Source organism: Seriola lalandi, unplaced genomic scaffold, assembly GCF_002814215.2.
Source record: "Seriola lalandi dorsalis isolate HSWRI2012SDOR001 ecotype SW California unplaced genomic scaffold, Sedor1 jcf7180002052129, whole genome shotgun sequence".
NCBI lineage: Eukaryota > Metazoa > Chordata > Actinopteri > Carangiformes > Carangidae > Seriola > Seriola lalandi.
In genome coordinates this window covers 1,241,702-1,262,962 of record NW_019522682.1, presented here as the reverse complement: position 1 = coordinate 1,262,962, position 21,261 = coordinate 1,241,702, and the positions used below count along the sequence as shown (strand labels likewise).

Genomic DNA, 21,261 nt, shown 5'->3' with positions numbered 1-21,261 from the left:
CAATGTAAATGTAAAAGAGGCACAGATGTGTTGAAAATCAATAACTGAGACATCAGACATGACCACACCGTGTTTACATAAAGTACATGAACAAACTGAGTGGGGGATGTTTGAGATAGTGAGGCCAATCTCTTCAAAATCACCATAATGTAATTGCATGAAAATATGCTTAACTGACATTACATATACACATATATGACATATAGTCTAAAGGTAGATGTCCATGTGTTGTTTGATTATAAAGCAGGTCTAGGTTCTATATTAATACAGTGAAAGTATCAAAGCGCTCAGTCCACAGAGAAATGCACACAGCCTGTATTCAGAAACTGAGCCTTAGAACAAGCCATCAGGAAGTTTGTGATGTCACATTGAAACAGTCACCACCCTCAGCTGTGCCCCCAGCATGGCCTCTTATAGGCTCTGAGCCTCTCTTCTGATTGGCTGACTGACCTGTTAGACCTGCTGGACCTCCAGGCAGGAGGCGTAAAACTACATTCAAGATTTTTGGTTCTTAAAACCACAAATATAGTTTCTATGGATATCAAGATTTCACAGTGTCTGGACACCTAAGATCTTTCTTTCCTGTGGTTGATGAGCCCAGATGAGAGAACTGTCTTTACTTTTGGAAACGTGTTTTATCGTCACAGAGACAAACAGCATTGTCAGTCAAGTTTAGTTGTTGCTCAAGACAAAGCAGCAGCTGTAGGTTCCAGTTTACAGGGTTCCAAAAAGTTTCAAGAATGACCTCTGACAAACTTCAAACTGTTGATGTCAGTAAAGAAGCATGAAAGGAAATGAAGTCTCTTGTGAAATACCGCTATATAACACTCTGCTGAATGTGTTTGTGCTTTGAACTGAACGGATATTGTCTTGGGGATGAACACAGTCTTCAGGGAAGTGAGTGCTAGCGAGTGCGAGTGCTTGCTAGCCAATCCCCTTCTGTGGCTATTATACACATAGGCAATAATACGTGTTATATAGAAAAATAAGGAATGTCATGAAGGCATCGTTAAGGGAAATGAGACTCTGTATGAATAGTCATCATGTTTCCATTCATACTTTATATACCTGTGAGCCATAGTAACCAGTACTCTGCACTTTCATTTATGTGTTGCACTATAACACACGATCATGTCCATTACCAGTGAGTTATCTGGTAACACAGGGTGAAGTACTGTTCTGATGTAGGAGAGTGGTTTAACTGTTCAACTGAATTCATTTGAATTTAACTTAAGATTAGACTTCACTCATTACTTGTCCCTGCCTGCTTTTGTCTGCTGAGCATTAATAAAGATGAACTGTTTTGAACTTCTACCGTTGTCTCTGAGTCATGGAATTGAGGCCTCCCTATCCTGAGTCATGACACCTGTCAATCAGAAGACAATTTGGACACTAGCCAATGTTAACCCATGTTTAACTCATACGGGAACCAACAGGACCGAAACACAGATCAACAGTCGTCCTTCATGAGTTATATGTTGCTCAAGACAAAGCAGCAGCTGTAGGTTCCAGTTTACAGGGTTCCAAAAAGTTTCAAGAATGACCTCTGACAAACTTCAAACTGTTGATGTCAGTAAAGAAGCATGAAAGGAAATGAAGGCTCTTGTGAAATACCGCTATATAACACTCTGCTGAACAGATATTGTCTCGAGGATGAACACAGTCTTCAGGGAAGTGATTTTCTCACACTGTTATCTTGGAGGGGGCCCTCTCCCACGGCCTCGGCCCGGTCCTGCACCTGGACCCGGCATCGGCCCTTGTCCTCTCGGCCCTGGTGGCCGGCTCACCGGTCTTTGAACGTTGGGGTTGGGCGATGCCAGAGTCACATCTTTCTCCAGGTTAACACCTTTACCAGGCTTCGTCTTAGTTGGCTTTGGTTCTGGCTCTGGTTTCTTTTCTGTTTAGACAGAGAAAGTAATAAATCAGTTGTTGTATCTCTGAGTTTCCATTGATTCATAACCTCAATACCTCAATGGAGGCAACATCAAATGTCTGTTAGTGTTTAAGAATAACATGTTAGTGCTCTATAATCTAGAGAGAATTGTATTTTCACATGTTGGTATAAAGGGAACAAGCTTGGATCAGTGTTAGATTCATATGTATAAAATGTCTCCTTTTATAGGAGTTTACTGACCAGGCTCTGGTGGAGCTGGGGGGGCAAGGGAGCGGTTGGGCAGAAGGTCCTCCAAGTCTTTCATGACCTGGTTGGTGCTGTCCGTGTTGTTCCTCCGATTCTTCTCTTCATCCCGAGCCTGGACGGAGACAGACGGAGGGAGACAGATACAGACAAGAAGAGGTGGTGGACAGAAAAAAGAGTGAGGAGGTGGAAAAACCCAACATATTCAGTTATTGTTACTTATATTGAAGATATGTCAAGAAGGTGCTTAAAGGATAAGACTACTGATATTCTATATTTTTGTTATTGTTAACAAATACCATGAAAAGAAACCAAAACCAACAATATATTTATCCATCACTCGATACGTCAGACTTCTGAGGCTACGTCCACGCCGTTTTAAAATGAAGATGATCTCCGTCCAGACGACTGTTTTAGCTTCATATCAGAAACAATATCTGTTGATACTATCACACTTGAAAACGCATGTATTCATGACTCATAACATGTCTTGATCAGACCCAATCAGGGAGCGACTGCAGGTGTCTACACCAGCATTTGGAGTAGTGTGAACACCAGGCATAAATGTAGCAAAAGTGATGCATTTTAAAACTAAAACGTAGTAGTGTGGATGTAGCCCGAGTGTCAGTGGCCTCGAGTCCATTGGTTATTCCTGAAGATGTAAATCTTTTAAAACAGGGCACAATTATATATTTCATTTCTTTAAAAAAGGCTCAGTAACTTCCTATAACAGATGGACACTGTAGTTTTTAGCAAACATTACTCAAACAGGAGTAAATAGTGCATTTCTTTGGGACTATTTCCATTTGGGGATTAATACAGTGTTCATGGTAATGAAGAGACATGTCGCCCAGTGCAAGAGTGTGGCTCATTTCATGGTTTCTGGACAACAAACGCTCGATGGCACAGAGGAATAAGACATATGAGGCTTTGGTACAAAAACAACTCATGTTAATATTATCAATTCATTATTGATTTCTTTTCAGATGATTTGTTTGCAGAAATTAAAATAGAAAGTCACTAAATTATCCTTTAAACAGTATCTTTAGTGGGATATTTGATCAAAACACTTTGGATCTGTACATGATGACGGATGTAGCGCTAGATGAAAGATGAAGGGACCACCACAGACAGACTGCCATTACAAACTAATTAATTATTTCAGCAGCCTGTAGATCTGTGATAACACCATGTATATGTACAGACTGCACAGGTGTATCTCCATTCTCTATTTACCATCTGCATCTTCTTCTTCAGCTCCATGTTGGAGTTCTTGTAGGCCTCAGACACTGCGTTCAGGTAGTAGATGGCCAGTCTGTACAGGAGAGAGGACAGGATTGATGTATGAATGTGAAATATGCATCTATTTCAAAATATAACTTGGTATGTACTGGTACAAAATTGAGGACGAGCTCAAATATATATAAATCAGAAAATGAGTTAAGTTAGGTTCAAAGCGTAATATATGTGTGTGTGCGTGTGTGTGACCCTGTGTGCCTCCTCTACACTCACACCATGAGCAATACAGCAGGTATGATGAGGCCCGGGTTGGCTGCGTAGCTGAAGAGCGTCCCCATGAAGGCCGGCAGGTCCAGGTCGATCGTCTCCATGATCACATCAAACATCTTCACCTTCCCACTGCAGACAGCAACACTGTCAATATGTCTGTTCATCATATTCATATTACATCATTTTAAGGGTATGTTTTCCGGGCTGCCCGTCCGTACATAGGTACGTTGGGGGTCAAAGATTCAAGGGCGTGGTGACCTCACAGAAGACGGTTTTGGCCTTGTGAGCTCAATATGTCCATAACAGGAGGTCAACCAGCCACCCCGGTTTTCCCAGCTGCTCGGAAAGCTGCAGGGAAGCGGAGTGGCGCTTCCAGTTCACTAAGCCTCACCTCCATTACGACAATGAACTACTTTCATTACATGTATCATTATTACTAAAGGAGGCAGAGGAATAACAAAACATAAGGCACAACAAACAAAGAAAGAGCAGGAGAAAGGGAGGGAGAGAAAGAAGTCATCAGTACCTGCTAAGCTAAAGAAACTAGCAGATCTGAGTAGCATGTAAACAACAGAAACGCCAGCAACCGGAAATGAGACAACATGCTGCAGCACAGCAATAAGAGCCCTGTCAAGAAAGAAAGTGTTTCTGTCCACTGAAATGCTTACAGGGCTTTTAATTTATAACAATTATAATAAATATAAAAATTATACATATCAAGCAGAGGGAGTCAGAAATAAAGACCTGCCTCAGTTACAGGCCTGTTACATTCTGGAGTTGAGGCGAATAAAGGCCCCGGTTTCACTATTTGAAAACTGTTGTGGATCCGACAGAAACTGTGTGCTGTGTCAAAATAAGAAAGATAAGAAGGGTCACTTCAATTTCTTTCTCTGAGTAATCATTATATAAGTAAATATAGCTGAAATCACAGCACAGTCTGTCTTTAACATGTGTTTGGCAATTTTGTCAGACGGTTATAAAATCACAATTTTAGCAGCAGCTTGGAAATGGCTTGAACAAAGCTTTGATATTTGACTTTGAGATGTTGGGCGAGTGTTTTTGTGCTTTTTGTACTTTTAATGTTTCCAGTAGAAATCATACAGTGTGTGGTATAATAAGGTTAAAGTCCAGTTCATGTGACCAAGTCAACACTCTGGGTTGCCATGACGTCATGTGATGATGTCATACGGAATGTTGTGATGTAAGAAGGCCAAGAGAACTCCAGAACAGTTAGTCATAAAATCTCTCAGTGAACACACAAGAACCTCCAGTACAACACATCATCCACACGAGAAAGTACAGTACTACAACTCCAGCACCAATTCAATATTTGTGTACAAACGACATGGAGAGGAGCAACACTTCAAGAGACAAGAAAAGATTTTCAAAGAAGCCTGAGGATGCTGCTCAACAAGAGGCACATCCTCCCAGTAAAACGCTGCAGGCCCTGCGACGAGCCCTTCTCAACGCCCAGAGGCAAAATAAAGAACTGGCTGCCGAAAATGCAGCTCTGAAAGAGCAGGTAGCCAGCAAAGACATCAGCTGGGAGGCAGAGAAAAAGATGCTCCTGGAGAAGACTGTAGAGTCTGAAAGAGCTGCAAGGACAAAGTTGGACGCAGAGCGCAAGAATATGGACAGACGGATGAGAGAGAAGGAGAAGGAAGTCCACTCCTTGAGGGAACACCTGCGTTTCCAACAAACCCAGACAGAGATGGCCAAGAAACAGTGGATGGCAGAGGTCGCCAGAGTCAAGGAGATGGAGCTCTCCTTTGACCAAAGCATTGTCCAGTTCACTGCAGCATGGGAGAGCCGGCTGACTGCCAGGGAGGAGAAGGCAGTCGCCGAGCTCAAAGCGCTGCAGGAGAGCTGCGACAAGAGGGTGAAAGACATTACCCTGCAACAAGAACAGCACATCAGCAGTGCCAGGGCTGACAACCTGGTACTGATATACAGAAATCTAGAGCACCTGGACAAGATCAAAACCCTTGAGGCCAAGATCAAGCAGAAGGAGATCGAGTGGCAGGAAGACGTCAGGACCCTAGAGGAGAATCTCAGGCGAGAGCAGGAAGTAAAGGAGGATGAGCTGCAGCAGCAGAACAAAGCAGAGGACAGGTGGCTGGCCAAGCAAGAGGACTGGATCAAGAAGGTCAGCTGTATAGAGGAGGAGATCCAGCGCCTCATCCTGCAGAACATTGAGCTTCAGGTACGTCACATCAGCCATCACTTTGATTTGAATTCTAACTTGTTGGATTGTAAATTTCTTCCAGATTGAACCTTTGAAAGAGAAAATACTGCAACATGTGCTGTGTCTGTCTTTTCAGGAGCTCGCCTTAAAGTCCGATAGAGACAAGGCAAAGATTAGAAAGGAGGAAGAAAAGAGGCTGAAGAAGGAGATGAAGGAGAAGAAAGAACAGGAGAAGAAGGAGAAAATGGAAAGAGAGGAGAATGAGAGGACGGAGATAAAAGAGAAGGAAGAGCAGGAGAAGAAGGAGAAGAAGAAGCTGAAGGAGAAGAAAGAGCAGGAAAATAAGGAGAAGAAGGAAAGAGAGAAGAAGGAGAAGAAGGAGATGAAGGAAAAGAAAAAGCAGGAGAAGGAAAGAGAGAAGGAGAAAAAACAGTAGGAGAAGAGAGAGGTAACATCCCTTTCCCTTTAACCCCCCAACACCAACCCTTTCCCTCTCCCTCTCCCTCACCCAACTCCCAACCCTCCTTTACCCCGTTACCCCTCCTTATCCCCTCTCCCATCCTTCCTTGCTCGCTCAACCCCCCACCCCCTATGCCGGTCGAGGCAGATTGCTGCCCACCCTGAGTCCGGTTCTGCTCGAGGTTTCTGCCTCTTAAAATGAAGTTTCGCCTGGTGCTTGCTCTGGGTGGGAATTGTTGCCCCCCCTCCTTATCCCCTTTACCTCTCTATCCTCTTAACCCCCTTCACCCCTCCTTATCCCCTCTCCCATCCCTAACCTCCCTCAACCCTCATCCACCCCCCACCACCACCACCACCTACACCTTTTCCCTTTCCTCCCACCTTCTTACCCTAAACCCCCCAAACATGTAACCACCCACCCCTCTACAACATAAAAATAATTCAATACAAAAACTAATTCTATGACATCCACCTGTTTCTGTCCGACAGCAGAGCTTTGAGATATTTACCTTATTTAAATTTCTATAAACTGAATTTGATCCTTCATTTTCACCTTGGCACGATATGAAGTGATTGTAGTTTGTAGGGCTGCAGCGATAGTCGCCATGATCGACGACATCGACTATGAAAATGCGTTGACGTCAATATTTAACGTTGATGAATTGTTTCCCATATATTTATTTATTTGTGGCAGTGAGTGACTATTAACCATAGCCATATATTTATTTTCTAAATCATCTATGGTCACACTTCTTCTCTGTTGCGGCGCCAATACACACACACACACACACACACACACACACACACACACACACACACCACATGCCTATGTTCAAATCTCTTCTTCTTGTGTGGTACACTACTACATATAGTACAATGAATGTTGTCGCTACCCAACTAGTGCACTAATTCAACACAGAAAAGTATGAGCTTGAACAAGCAACAAACAGAAAAGAGAATTTCTTCCTATTTGGTACGAATGCTCATGTCTTGGACTCAAGGACTAACTAATTAGACTTTGGTGGTCAAAGCTCAAAGGTCAAGGTCACAGTGACCTCAGAAAACACTTTTTAGCCATTACTCAAAACTTCACACAGAAATTATGACAAAACTTCACACAAATGGTTCATATTTTATATGACTCTGGATAAACAGGGATGTAACCTGAAACTACAGTAGTCTGAGTGGCAGGGGCAGACAACCGCGAGGCGGTAATTCTAGTCTTTCACATGTGTTGTTACCTGAATGGTCCACAGTCAAATGAAGGTGGCAGGGTCATGATGGTGTAGACGACAGGTAACAGACTGAGGAAGAGGATGAGGAGCAGCAGGCCCATGTAGAAGTTATTGGACTTGGAGGCCTTGAAGACTCTCTCGTGAGGGACATTGGTGGCCATGACGGCCCAGCACTGATAGTACATGGAGCTTAGGAGGCGGAGCACGTTGATGCCAACCAGCCCAGGAGCATAAAATGCACCCATCCTAAAGACATGCAAAACAAATAATAACAAATAGTGACGTAAAAACATTTAAATATGATGTAAAAATTACGATGTAATGAGAAAAACTTTGAATCTAGTGTGAGGATGCATGTGAAACAGCATAATGTCATGTAACCTATTACTCCATGGTCACTTCTATTCAAAGTGCTGTTGATAATGAACATAGAGCAGCTCCAATGGCAACCTGAGACCAAACACTGGCTGTACATTATCCATCCATTTAGTGATATTGGATACATGCAGCAGCCATGCATTTAAACTCACACTCACATACACACACACACTAATGACCACACTGGCGACCGAGTGTGAGCATGTGAGTATAAAAATACAAGAAAAGTTTATACCAGATCATCCCTTGATTGAAGACTAATCCAAGAACATTTCCACTGATGTCGAACTCTCCATACGACGGCTCAAAGTGAACAGACAATGAAGAAAAAAAAGCTTTACTCATAACAAAGTTTAAGTTTCACAATGACCTTATTATGTTCTTTTTCTGGGAGCTATTGAAGGTAGCGTTCAACAATCTGTTTGCACTTTGTATCATTTCTGTCTGCCAGTAACAGTCCCCTGTCAACACTCAAACATAATATATACTTCATATTATTTGATCATAGTGTGGAACTGGGATTCAGACTGTGAAGAGGGACCTATTGGAGGTGAAGTAACAGTATTTCAAGTTGCTCAATCTATGCATTATGGGAATTTTCTGCACAGCTGAACCTCCAGAGCATGGAACGATATCACATTTAGATTTTATTTGTTTACACATATGCAAAAGACACAAGTTGAGCTACGCAGAAACAACAAAACAATGAGATGGAAAGGTGCAAAAAGTCCCTAAAGAGGCTTCAGAGCTCTCTCCCATACATACTTTACTTAATTTAGAATAACGAAAAAACATCAAAAAGATGGGAAGAGGGGAAACAAAAAATAAGATTTCATATAACAGTAGACATCCAAATATATAACTACACAAAATAATTCAAATTAAAAATGATTCCATCAGAAAACAACTGACTTCCTGTGCTGTTCATCACTCACTTGAGCTGTGCACTTCTTTTTAGAGACACCCTGAGTAAACAATTTAATTTAATGTTGAACCAAAAAACTTACAAATCCAGCCTCCAGGTCCCAGCACCAGCAGTAGTTGAGGAAGCGGACGATGACGGCTCGGGCGAAGTCACCAATCAGGATGGTCAGGTAAGTCACCTGGATGTCCGACACTGTCAGCTTCACAAACTCCTGCAGCAGACAGTTGAGTTATGAATGAACGGGTGATGAATTACACCTTTAAAAAGGAGAATTTCTCTGAGCAGTTTTTCCACTGTCAAAACACCTTGTATTCATTCTGATGGTTTATAAAACATTATTACCCAGTTTTGGATAGATCATATTTAAAGAATATCAATATTGATGTTAACCGATGAGACATAACAAAAACTGATGTCATATTGGCATTCATTAAGAGAGCTGTATTCATGATGTAAGTGTAAAATAGTTTTTATTTTCGTTACTATGCCAACAGCGGTTTCCCAGCAGGGTCCTCTGATGACATCAGCGGGGTTCATGGGGGGTGGGGTGGACTCGGTGTCGTTGATCAGGCGTGAGTAGTTGGCGTAGTACTCCTTCATGGCCCAGATGGAGGCGTTCTTAATGGACTGCTCCTCCTCCAGCTGAGAAGCACAAAGAAGAAGTCAGCAGAAAACCAAAGCACATATTTTACATAAAGATTGTTTTTTATATCAATTTCATGGGATCAAACATCAAAAGCTAAAATGAAAAATAGTTCCATGCAGAGCCACAAGACTGGTGCAAAACTAAAATATTCACCATTTTATAAAAGATGCATACTAATGACGTTAGCCTCTAAAGCAAAAACTGATCAAAATGTTAAACATTAAAGTCGGGAATTAAGTTATGGGGCTAGAAATGTTCAACCTGAGACTGGCACAGAAATCAAAACAGTTTATAATGGATGGATCCTGTGTGCAAACTTGACATTTTGGCCTGAGGGTGGTGCTACAGGAAAGACCAAAAAAAAAAAAATGGTTTAACCCTCTACAGTGTCTGAATGTGGTCAGTGAATTTCATGTTAGAGTAACCATTTCATTATAATGTTTCTGGTGCACAATAGTGGTGGGAGAGGAAAGGTCACGAAGGGTCATCATAACATGAGGCTTCACTGAAATCTGACCTGTGTTGTTTTGCTCAAGGGGACCATATTGACATGTTGACTGACTGACTGACTGACTCGCTGGCTTGCTGCTCAGTGAACGATGAAAAGACTTGTACCAAATTTATCCGCAGGGTTTCAGCTAATTTATCATAATTCAGGTCATTTGTGGCTAATGTGAAACCATCAGAAAAGTGTCATGAGGGTCTCACACACACACACACACACACACACACACACACACACACACACACACACAGTGATGGCATACCTTGGTGTTGACCTCATCAAACAGGGCAAACAGGAAGGTGTAGAGGTTTCCCAGGAAGAGGGCAAAGATGCGACCCAGCTGCCACTTGAGGGCAATTCGAGGATGGTAGTCCTCCAGCTCAGCGATGGTCTCAAACAATGGAGGACACACCAGACCCAGCAGAGACATGATGATCTCCAGCTGGACCAAAATCAAAACCAGTTTCATTACAACATGTTATTAGTTAATATTTTTCTTTCTAAATTATATCTACAGTTGTATCTCGATGTATTAATATTTTTTTATATATTTTTTCAGTTATAAGAATTTTTTCTGCTCGGCAAATAGCTGTGAATGCATTTGTCTTGTTAGATTGACTTGTGGTAATGATAGTCTCACTGTCTCCTGTGTGTTTTAGATTTCATTTGTAACCTTTGCTAATGCTCATTAAAAGTTTAATAGTAGTATTTAGCATCCTGTTGCAAACAAAACAGAAAAAACTCACACTTTGTTAGTGTCCTATACACCTGCTTGCATCAGAATTAGTAATAGGCACAGTGGCAGTAGCAGTAATAGTAGTTGTTGTAGCAGTGGTAGCAGCAGCTTAGCAGCTGCTGCTAATAACTGTATGTAGTCAATCAATAGCGGTATCAACATTAACATCATCATCAGGACCTCTTTCCCTAGAGACCCCTGACCATCATTACCTCGTTCTTCTCGTACCAGCTGAGGTCGTCCCTGCTGGCGAACTCCTGAGACCTCTTCACCACGAAGTAGATGAGGTATCCGCTGCCGCCGAGGCTGCAGGTAATCAGGACGTTAGCCATGAGCCTGAGGAACCTCCGCAGGTGAATGTTCTCATCCTTCTGGTTCTCTTGCTCGTCCACAATGGACTCCTGTTCTTGGCAGAATAGGAACATAAAGGATTTACATTCGGTAGAGACCTTAGTCTGTCATTGGCTGCATTAGCAGCGTAGCAGTCAACTCAAAGTGAACTACAGATGCCCTGAAAAATAATGCACACATGTTTGTACATTTGTTTCTAGTAAAGAGGTTGCCATGGTTACCTTGAAGCTGGTAGTGATGGAGGCGTACTTGTTGTCAGCTGTCTCTGCGTTGCCGATGAGGTAATCCCAGCTGGTGAACATCTTCCAGGCGAATGTGAACTCTCCTTCTTCTCCGTCTCCACCGCCAACATCAGCGTTCTTGGCCATTCTAGAAAACAAAACAAAGTCTTTCTTTATGGACGTATGGACAGACAAGCCTGGACACTATAGAAATAAATCTGTGTATTTGCAGCAACCTGTTTACATATTCAGAGTTCTTTTATATTGATGACATTACATCTTATTTCTTGCTTTGTCACATCTGAGAGACTAAATTAACTCAAATCAAATTAATGGCAAAATTTTCCAACTCAAACAAAAACCCATCAAAACTCGAGCTTAATGACAGTATTACATTACAATATTAATGTAATTGCTCAGGGACATTTTACATTAAATCTTCATCAAAAGCAACTAATACAAAGGTCTCTGAGCTTTATGACTCACGTGCGGATCACGACCATCAGGCTGTAGCCGAAGGTGCCGATCCCGACCATGAGGTAGGACAGAGGCAGCCTGAACTTCAGCAAGCCGATGGTCCTCTGGTCGTTGTAATATCCATAAAACAGGACTGAATATTTGCAGTAGCCCTTTGAAAAGAAGAGATGTCAATAAAAGTTTAATAAGAATTTATTGTCTGGTTGTGCAGCCATGTTAACCAGGATGCCTTCAAAGGAGAGAACATTCTAGTTAAATGAAGCTCAAATGTAAAAGTAAAAGTGAGGTTTTATTGCATATAGAGCAAACTGCTGTTGTTAAGTCTCATTCATCTACAATCCAACGATCTTAGTTGCACAGCTAAGACCTCAAATTCTTTCTCTGGCCTTTGATTGACAGACTCGCAAATAACCAGCAGAAAAACAGATTGTGTGGGGTGTGGAATTTGAAAAAAAATTGAAAATGAGTCCAACTTTCTAATATATTTAACATACAATGATAGTTTTTGTGCGTTAACAAAGTCTAATCAAAAGGTGAAATCTTCTGTTGCAAAGATGCTAAGAAACTGGACGAAAAGACAAAAAGATCAAGACTATTTCATGAGTCTTTGGTAGTTTTCTATAGTAATTTACAATGATATATGGTATTTAACAACTTATGCAGACATGTAGACATGAAAATATGATACAAAACTTCATCTTCATCATATATCAGACTCACATTGAAGTCCATGAGGACAGAGTAGTCCTGAGCCGTGGCCTGCTCTGCTCTGGGTACAGTTTTCCTGGGAATCGACCCATAGGGCAGGCCCATCAGAACCTGCAAAATAAAGATATGAATATGTTAAGTTAAGCTTTCCTCCTGCCATCAGAAATAAGTCTGGCTGAGTCAGTGCCATCTTTTGAGTTTCTTCTTTCAACTTTTTCTAAAAGAGACAATCCAGATTTTACTTGATTTATCTTATCTGCTGTGTTGAATAGTTTCTTCTTACTTCTTAACACTAAAAATAAATAGTTTCATGTTTTTTCTAATTTTGAAAAGTGCTACATGAATAGATTTTATTACAGCATTTTTAATTCAGAAACAGGACTACATTAATTGACCTCAGGAATGACCACCAGTCCAAAAGTGAAACCAAAGAGGACGAGGTTCATGCCGTACATCCAGCGCAGGAAAATGAAGTAAGAAGCCACAGATGACCCAAAGTGACCTGAGGACATTGAGAAGATTTTTAAATTCAGCATGTGTCCACAAGGAGTCTCTGTTCATCTGGTAAACACTGCAGCTGCTCTGTCAACCACACTTACTTTCCACCTCTTTGATCTTCCTCTCCCAGGGAATACAAGCTGTTCTGAAATTCTCAAAATCCCTTTGAAACTTGATCCATTTCTGAGATTTAAAAAAAGAAGATGCAAAATCAAAACAGGCACACACATACAAACACACACACATACACACACACAAACAAAAAGCAGAAAAAAAGAAAGGCTAGAAAGTTTGGATTTTGTGCCTGACCTTTGTCATCATCACTTTGTAGGCATACCACTTCCTGCCTTTCCCTTTGCCCAAAGCTCCTTCAAACTTATCCACAAATTCTTGAGCCTCCCTGTGAAGAGACAAACACATACTCATTCAAATGAGCTGGATTTATGTTTTTCTAGATTGAAACATGAAGACAAGAAAATAGTCTGACAGAGCAGAAGATTACTTCAGGTGCGATAGCCTTCGCTTCATCCTCCACGGCTTATTCCTGATAGTGGCGATCAGTTTCTTTTTCTCCTCCACCTCCTCCATCAGCCGGGCCATCTCTCCCTCTGACATGGACTCCTCCTCATCAGAGTCTGAGTTGGAATCAGATGAGCTGGAGGAGAAAAGGCAGAAAAGGCACAGAGGAGGAATGGAAGGAGACTGTTAAGTTTAGGATGAGGATGATAAATAAACAACACTGATGGACTGCTGTTAATTTACTTCACGTTACAGCAAGATGCTTCTCTTTTTGAATTCATATAATAAATTCTGGAAAATTAATGTAATATGCAGATTGCCATGTGAGTATACGCCTGTAAGGCAGTGAACCCCCATAGGATCCAAGAATAAATTTGAGGGGCTGTGAGATGGTTAACAGGATAAGACAGGAGAAACACACATTTCGACAAAAAGACTGTTTATTTCTTCAGACTTATTTCAATTCATGCCTTTTTTCTTTTGAATTAATGGGTCCATTTTTTCAGGTCTCTAGAAGTTATGCAAACAAAACAAAAAAAGAGACTGTACCCATGCTAGCAGCAATTTTTCAGCTGTAAGACTGCACTGAGGCACATGGGTGCTGGTGCTTTGAGCTAAATGCTAACATTAGCATGCTAAAATGCTCACAGTTACAATGCTAAAATGCTAGTGTTTAGCAGGTATAATGTTTACCTTACTCACCAATTTAGTTTAGCATGCTAACATTTTTTAAATATAACATTATTACAAATGGAACATTCATTACTGTACCAAAGTAGTAGTTGTTGACACATTTCAATCAAATACCAAATGTCAACCTCATCATGGTGGTACTGTAGGAAAGTCATTAGGACTTATGTGAATTTTGAAGTGCTGGTGGAGCTAAAGCCAGCAGGATTCATCCTCTGGGGATGATTGCAGGTTTTTTAAGAATAATTCAGTAGCTTCATGCAGTGGGATGGTGATGGAAACACATTGGTTCAGAGGTCCACATATCTCTATAACTATAGACCAAACACTGGTATGATCAGTGTTGATTTATAAGATGATAAGATTACTCAGCAGCAGATTACAGAACAGTTTTATTATACTGTATATATTGGCAATTAAATTGTTAAAATAATATGGATCCTTATTTAAAGGGTGATCAGTTTGGTATCTGGCTCCTGAAGTTTTGCTTCTTACCTGTCGTCCTTTTTCTTCTTCTTCTTCTTCTTGTCCTTGTCATCATCCTTGTCTTTCCCCTTGTCCTTTCCTTTGGTGTCCCCCTTCTTACCCTTACTGTCCTCCTCCTCCTTCCCTCCTTTCTTCCCTCCTCCCTTCCTTCCCTTCTTCCCTTTTCCCTCGTCACTGTCCTCATCACTGTCCTGGGCTTTGCCTCCTTTCCTCTTATTGGCTGCTCCTCCTCGTTTCTTCTTGGGAGCTTCCTCATCGCTCTCATCTTCATCATCACCGCCTCCACGTTTCTTTGCAGGTTTCTTCTTGTTTGCACCTCTGCGTCCCCTGGGAGCTTCATCTTCCTCATCTTCATCATCCTCGTCCTCACTGGCTGTTTTTTTGCCTCGACCTCTTCCCCTTGCACCTCCTCTTCCAGCTGCCTGCCTCCTGTTCGGTCTCCTCCGGACGGCACCGTCTACACCGACACCAAATAAAGCACATAAAATTAACTACAAAGTATTGAAGTTTTTAAAGTCAAGGCCATGAAATGCTGTTTTATCCACTCACCGTCACTGTCACTGTCACTCAAATCCCCGTCTACCTCTATCCCAACTGAGGAAGAAAACAAACAACAATCAAAACAGACGATCAACACATCCATTTGCAACGCCAACAATTATGTTCTACAATCAACTATTTTCAAATTCAGTGTAATAAATCACCATCTTAACAAGTAATATCATTATTATTGAGTTGTGTTTTGTTTTGTTTTTTCAAAGCAATCTAATTTTTTCAACGTTTCCTGTAGTCGTAGTAGCTAAGCTAGCGGTGTAGCTTTGGGATAATGTCGATCAGTCTGCCACAGTCAGGTTGACATTTGTCGTTTTGAGCGAAACAAAATTAAACTTTGTCCAATACTTTGCTGGGTGATCACATACCTGCAAAACTGGCAATGACAATTCCCGGCAGCCTCGGCTGTATTTTCTTTTTAGTGCTATTTAGCAAATGTTAGCAGGCTAACATGCTAAAGTAAGATGGTGAACAGGGTAAACATGCTATCCTGCTAACATCAACACGTTAGTATTGTCACGTGTGGATAAAGAAATCCAATTAAAGGAAAAAAATTAAGACTTTATCACATCATTTAGACTTTAATATCACACAACATCAAAATTTCTCATGAAAAAGGAATTTTCTGGAATAAGGTTTTTAAGTTGTTATTTATCTCAATGATACTGAAGTCATCTGTCTTAATCTGTTGGGTACTGAAACATCCTGAAACGAGATGATTGTTTATAGTAACTCAAACTGAAAAATTACTGTACACCATATGTAAGAACTATATGTAAGAATGACTATACTATTGCTATTAGAATAATATCAAGCGGGTGGTTTCAGAAAACAAGTTTTTAGGACTCAGCAATAAACAAAATGTTAGCATGGAGTTTTCCAGTGGCAGTGATGTCATATTGTCATATATTGCAAAATTGACACAAACTTTATATATTAGTGTTTTTGAGGTTCATCATAGATACAGGTGTCACAGAGACTCTCTGTTTTGCATATAACACACAGCAGATATATGGGGCATGAAAACAGTGAATACCAGAACCAAATAAGTTTTCATCAAGTTATTCAGGTCAGAAAGTCCAAATTAAGTTTCAAGTCAATTGAGTCACAAATAATTATTTTTGATAAATTAGATAAATATTTTTTTTGATTTTGTTAAGTCTGATTCAAATTTGTGCCCAAATTCAGTTCCAGGGACTCGGGCCAACAGCAGGTGGAGACCAGTGGAAACAAGAGCAGCACCCGTGACAATGGCTGCACGTTATGTCAAGCTTCATTAAGCTCCTGCTTGTGAAAAAGGGCCAAAAGTCACATGACTTGAGTCCATACATTAGTGTCTGGGGTCTCAATTAAACAATTGAATGTTGTATAAAGTATGTAAGTACTACATGGTTGAAATGTTCAGTCAGTTCATGAAATGTATTTTTTTCAACACAAATTATTAATCTGTTTTGATAAAGGATAATATTTTTCTGCTCTGAATTGACCCTGCTGCATCACACATCATTACAACCTACACAACTCATATCATTATACAAAACAAATGATTCCTCCAGTTCTCCAATCTTCAACTCACCTTCATCCATCGTCGCTGCATCAATTTTTCTTGGCATGATCGAAGATAAAAAGCGTCTGTCCTCTGCGTCCTCTGCAGCGTTTGACCAGTCCACCCCTCCACCCCTCCACCCCCCCAAGGAAATTGGCTCTCCTCTGCCTCGGCTCCCCGCCAGCACCCAACTCAGGTATCTGACAGTGCCGTCACTATGACGACTGCTGCATGTGACCCGCTCTCAACAGGTGTTCTTTGATAGGTACAGCGAATTCTGGAAACCAAAGGCAATGGCACTGTGGCGTATCAAGCAGAGAGGCTGTGTTATTCTCCAGTAGCTGGGACATTTATATTTTATTATTACTACATGGAGGTGCTGATGTGCAGCTGTGGGTCTCAGCAGTGGTTCCCATCAGGCCCAAACTGACTGTTAGAGGTGAGATCATCTACTGTGAAGACTGTATTTAGCTTTCCTGCTTTCTTTTTCCAAAATGTCCAAAAGAGCACATTATCTAAAATGCCTAAAAACACTCTCACTCATCTTGTTATTGGAGACCACAGACACACACACACACACACAGGAGAAGACCAGACGCCCTAAAGATTTAATGAAGGTTTAGGTTTCTGTAAGCGAGGCTCATCAGGCATGCAGTAAATACCCTGAGATGACCTTGAAACTGCAGTGTTTCTTTTCTTTACAGTACAAATACAGCAGCTCAGACAGTCAGCCAGCCTGAAGCAAGCACTGACAGCAGCTACCTGTGTGCGCAGAGCTGGAAACCGTGCTGAGAAATACTCCAGAGCGTCATTAAATAATAGAGAAGAGCTCATTTTCCACATGCAAAATGATTCTATTACACGGTTGTCAGTTTCTGCAGGTGAGATGTGGATCACACACTCGACACGTTTGCTGCATCCCTGCTCACCTGAATAGAGAGAGAATGTGAGACAAGAGAATATGGACACAAAGTGCATATGTCAAGAAAGTGTATATGACAGAATTTTACTATATTAGATTAAGTGGTCATTATATAAAGTACTGCAACATACAAAATGTTGATGGTATATTTTTAAAGTGAATTTATATGAGGGTAAATGTATAAGCTATACACCGAGGTCCAAAACTGTGAAACTATTTTCCCAAAAGTGGTCCGAGACCTTTGGACCCCACTGTTTGTATATACAAGTGTAGGCATATGCACAGATATTGTATTTTATGAGAAATGCAAAAAGAATTGTAACCATCCCCAGCCTCCCCTACAAACATGTTTGTATATATCAAATATCACAAATGTGGTTATTGTACATGTGTTTTTGGCATCTGTTTAAAGGATTGATAAGATGTTTCCTTTCTGCTCCGCTTTCACAACTGTATCATCGGTTTTGTATTGTCATATAGCAATTTATCAATATAGAAAAGACCATTAGGAAAAGAAGACCACACTACGTATTGAGTTATACATCACACTAGGGACATTGAACACTACATTATAATTTAAAGATTACAGCAAAAAAACCAAAAAAAACAAAAAGAAGGTAAAATTCCCAAAACGGGAAAATTACAATTGAGCAAAATTCCAAGACATAAACTGCAATTGAATGAATGAACATGGACAAATAATAAAAAATAAATAAAAGACCTTCTACCTTTGTAATTTGTTGTAAATAATCTACTATTAAGTCCATAAATGCCAAACTTACTTACATTGCTCATCACAAATAAACCAAAGTAATGTCCTAAATCTGCTTATTGAACATGACCAGCAGCCGAAACAGCATTAAATTGACAGTACAGTGATGCTCAGCAGAGATAAGCAAGCACATTTTAAAGCATTAGGACTAAAACAAATTGTGTATGACAAAAGGAATTAAATGAACAAAGTAATTATTTACCAAAATTAAAAGCACTTGCTGCTCGTTTAATTTATTTTTACATTTTTTTGGTTAATAACATCTCAGAGATCAGTCTTGTCTCTCTGGAAACAGCAGAAATTCCCCACATCTCCTCAACTCCGGACACATTTGTGGTGCTGACACACAAAAGCCATCAGATGTTTCTAAATCAATATTTGATGCCTGATCACAATGAAAGATGCATGAGCAATTAAAAGTTAATGGCTCAGGTCTGGAGAGAGCTTTAATATTCTACTGCACATCTGTGACAGCTCAGCACCAGTGTATGTATGACAGACAGACTGAACGATAAAAAGAAATTCAACTATTTAACTTCTGTTACCTGTTACAATCAGAGCTGTGAATTATGAACAACTATAAACCTTCATATAAGAAGGTTGGTGATCAATTCAGCTGTTTACATGTGTTTATATTCATAATCACATTCTGCAAACAGTGCTGACTGAGTAATATCAAAGAGTTTATTTTTAAATTTGCAATGTCAGGTTTTACTTTTCAGTGATATTTTATTATGTTAAGTTTTATTTCAATTTGTCTTTAAAAGTTTCATATATTTATACAAACTGCACAATAAAAGTCAACAGTCATGTTTGTATTTTGCTCTTAGACAAGTTACATGTTGCTGTTATGCCACCTAGTGGTTGTTCCACAACAACAACAAAAAAGAAAGAAAAATCGATTGACGTGTACTATCCCACAATTACTGCAGAATAACTGCATTAATTAATAAATTATCTGTTTTACAAATACTGAAAGGTCATGTTTATTTATGTGAGAATATATTTCATGTATTTTTATATTTCTGTATGTTTTCTTACAATCACATGTACACATGAGAACAGAAGGTTTAAATGCTGAATAATCTGAAAGTTAGACATGGAATCAGATAAGATATAATCAATAAGATTTTGAATTTGTGAAAATCTGTTCAGTGTGGTTATCACCCTTTGTAAACCTGTGACAAAACTCTGCATGTTTAATTCAATTGTGGATGTGTAGAAGAGATTTATACTTATAGAGAACTGCTTTCAACTGGAAAAGCAGGGTCAAAACTCTTACACAACTTCAAATGTGTATTTGTAACATCAGTGTCACACTGTGTGGTACACTGAGGTTACAGTGGTGGGAATTTCACAGTTTTCTGCTTTTCAGTTGCAGTCAGATGATCACAAAAGCAGTGTTTTTCCCCGGCTTTATATAACCTCAACACTGATCCTTTGTGCACAACTTGTATTTACTTTGTCTCATTTTAGCAAAGGCTCTATGGACAGCAATGTTGGTGTGATGGCTGGTTGCTCAGTCAGTCACATCAGTCTATACTGTAAATACATTCACGTTCCCCAGAGAATGGATTTTATCGTCCTACCCAGTGTGACTGGAACTGAGGAGCAGAAGCGTTCCTGACACCATGTGCATCTTGTGCTAATGAATGAGCTCCATCTGCACGTGCGTGTATCACAACATACAGACCTCAGGGTGAAGCAGGGGAGCAGGTGTCATAATGTGACCCGAGGACACACTCGCTGCAGCAGATCCTGTTTCCCCTGCGGAGACACGAGTCACGTGGAAACACGGAGCTGTGGCAGAGACACTGACAGACAGCAGCCTGTAAATGTCAGCGGGATGCTGTGCTCGCCATCTGAACCTGTTCGAGGAAAATAGGGGTTTATGTGTCATTACAAACTGTGGCTGTATCAAACTTTTACCAAGGTTCTGTTTACACTGCAAAATAAAGAGATCCACATGGAAGAGGTTAGGAAGAAATGCACCAAAAAAAACACCAAACTATTAATAAGAGTCTTGATTCTATATTTTTGAACATAATTTATTTACATCATACAATTTATTCTGTATTATTGGAAGATTATGCGCACTGCAGTATATAAATAAAGATGTTTGTACAAACTTGCATAACTAAAGGGTAAAAAACAAAACACACACATTAAGCAGCCAGACCAAAAATCATCAAAACTGAAAAAATTAATTAATAACCTACGCCCACAGGTCTCACTAGTCACCGCGGCACACAACAACTTAGCCTCATGGTACTCACACACCAGCCAACCACATCGACTCCCAATAACACACACTTGTGTTTGATACACACGTGCGCAGCAGTCCAACACACTCCCGATGTCATGAATTTGTCAGCTCACATTAAAAATAGAAGAAAACATTCAATAGTGAAGTAAAAGATGAAAATATTAGTGGAGCTAAACCCTTCCAAAGGCAAAAAATTAATACAAGTGTAGGCTACTTGTCATACAACAACACACAACATACAAACCATTTTTCTGGAAAACAACAACAAAAAAAAACAACAAAAAAAAACAAAAAAAAAACAGGGAACAAACGTCACAGTCAGGTGACATGTCTCATCATGTGACTTCAGTGGATGGTTTTAAAGACCTTAAAAGCTGAAGTCCATGTGCCTGTCCTTCCAGATCCCGGACACAGGGCGAGTCACAGCATTCAGTCCAAGATCAGTGGGAGAAAAATGAAATACACTGTCAAACTACATTGTGTTCCTAGTGCCGCACACACAGCAGGAGGGAGGGGATATGAGCCAGCAAGATAGGGC

The 21,261-nt window shown here is 40.4% G+C and overlaps 1 protein-coding gene across 1 annotated transcript; it reads right to left on the bottom strand.

Moving 5' to 3' along the window:
• Nucleotides 1-58: 58 nt before the first annotated feature.
• On the bottom strand, nt 59-15,308 carry tmc2a (transmembrane channel-like 2a). The gene is made up of 19 exons (XM_023399977.2): nt 15,215-15,308; nt 14,675-15,122; nt 13,473-13,625; nt 13,280-13,370; nt 13,072-13,153; nt 12,868-12,974; nt 12,485-12,583; nt 11,774-11,916; nt 11,288-11,435; nt 10,928-11,116; nt 10,242-10,421; nt 9,312-9,470; nt 8,911-9,039; nt 8,139-8,206; nt 7,532-7,771; nt 3,650-3,775; nt 3,374-3,452; nt 2,135-2,252; nt 59-1,897 (listed from the first exon to the last, which is right to left on the bottom strand). The coding sequence occupies exons 1-19, from the start codon at nt 15,306-15,308 to the stop codon at nt 1,692-1,694; spliced, it is 2,859 nt and encodes a 952-aa protein (XP_023255745.2). The 3' UTR covers nt 59-1,691.
• Between the last annotated feature and the right edge of the window lie 5,953 nt (nt 15,309-21,261).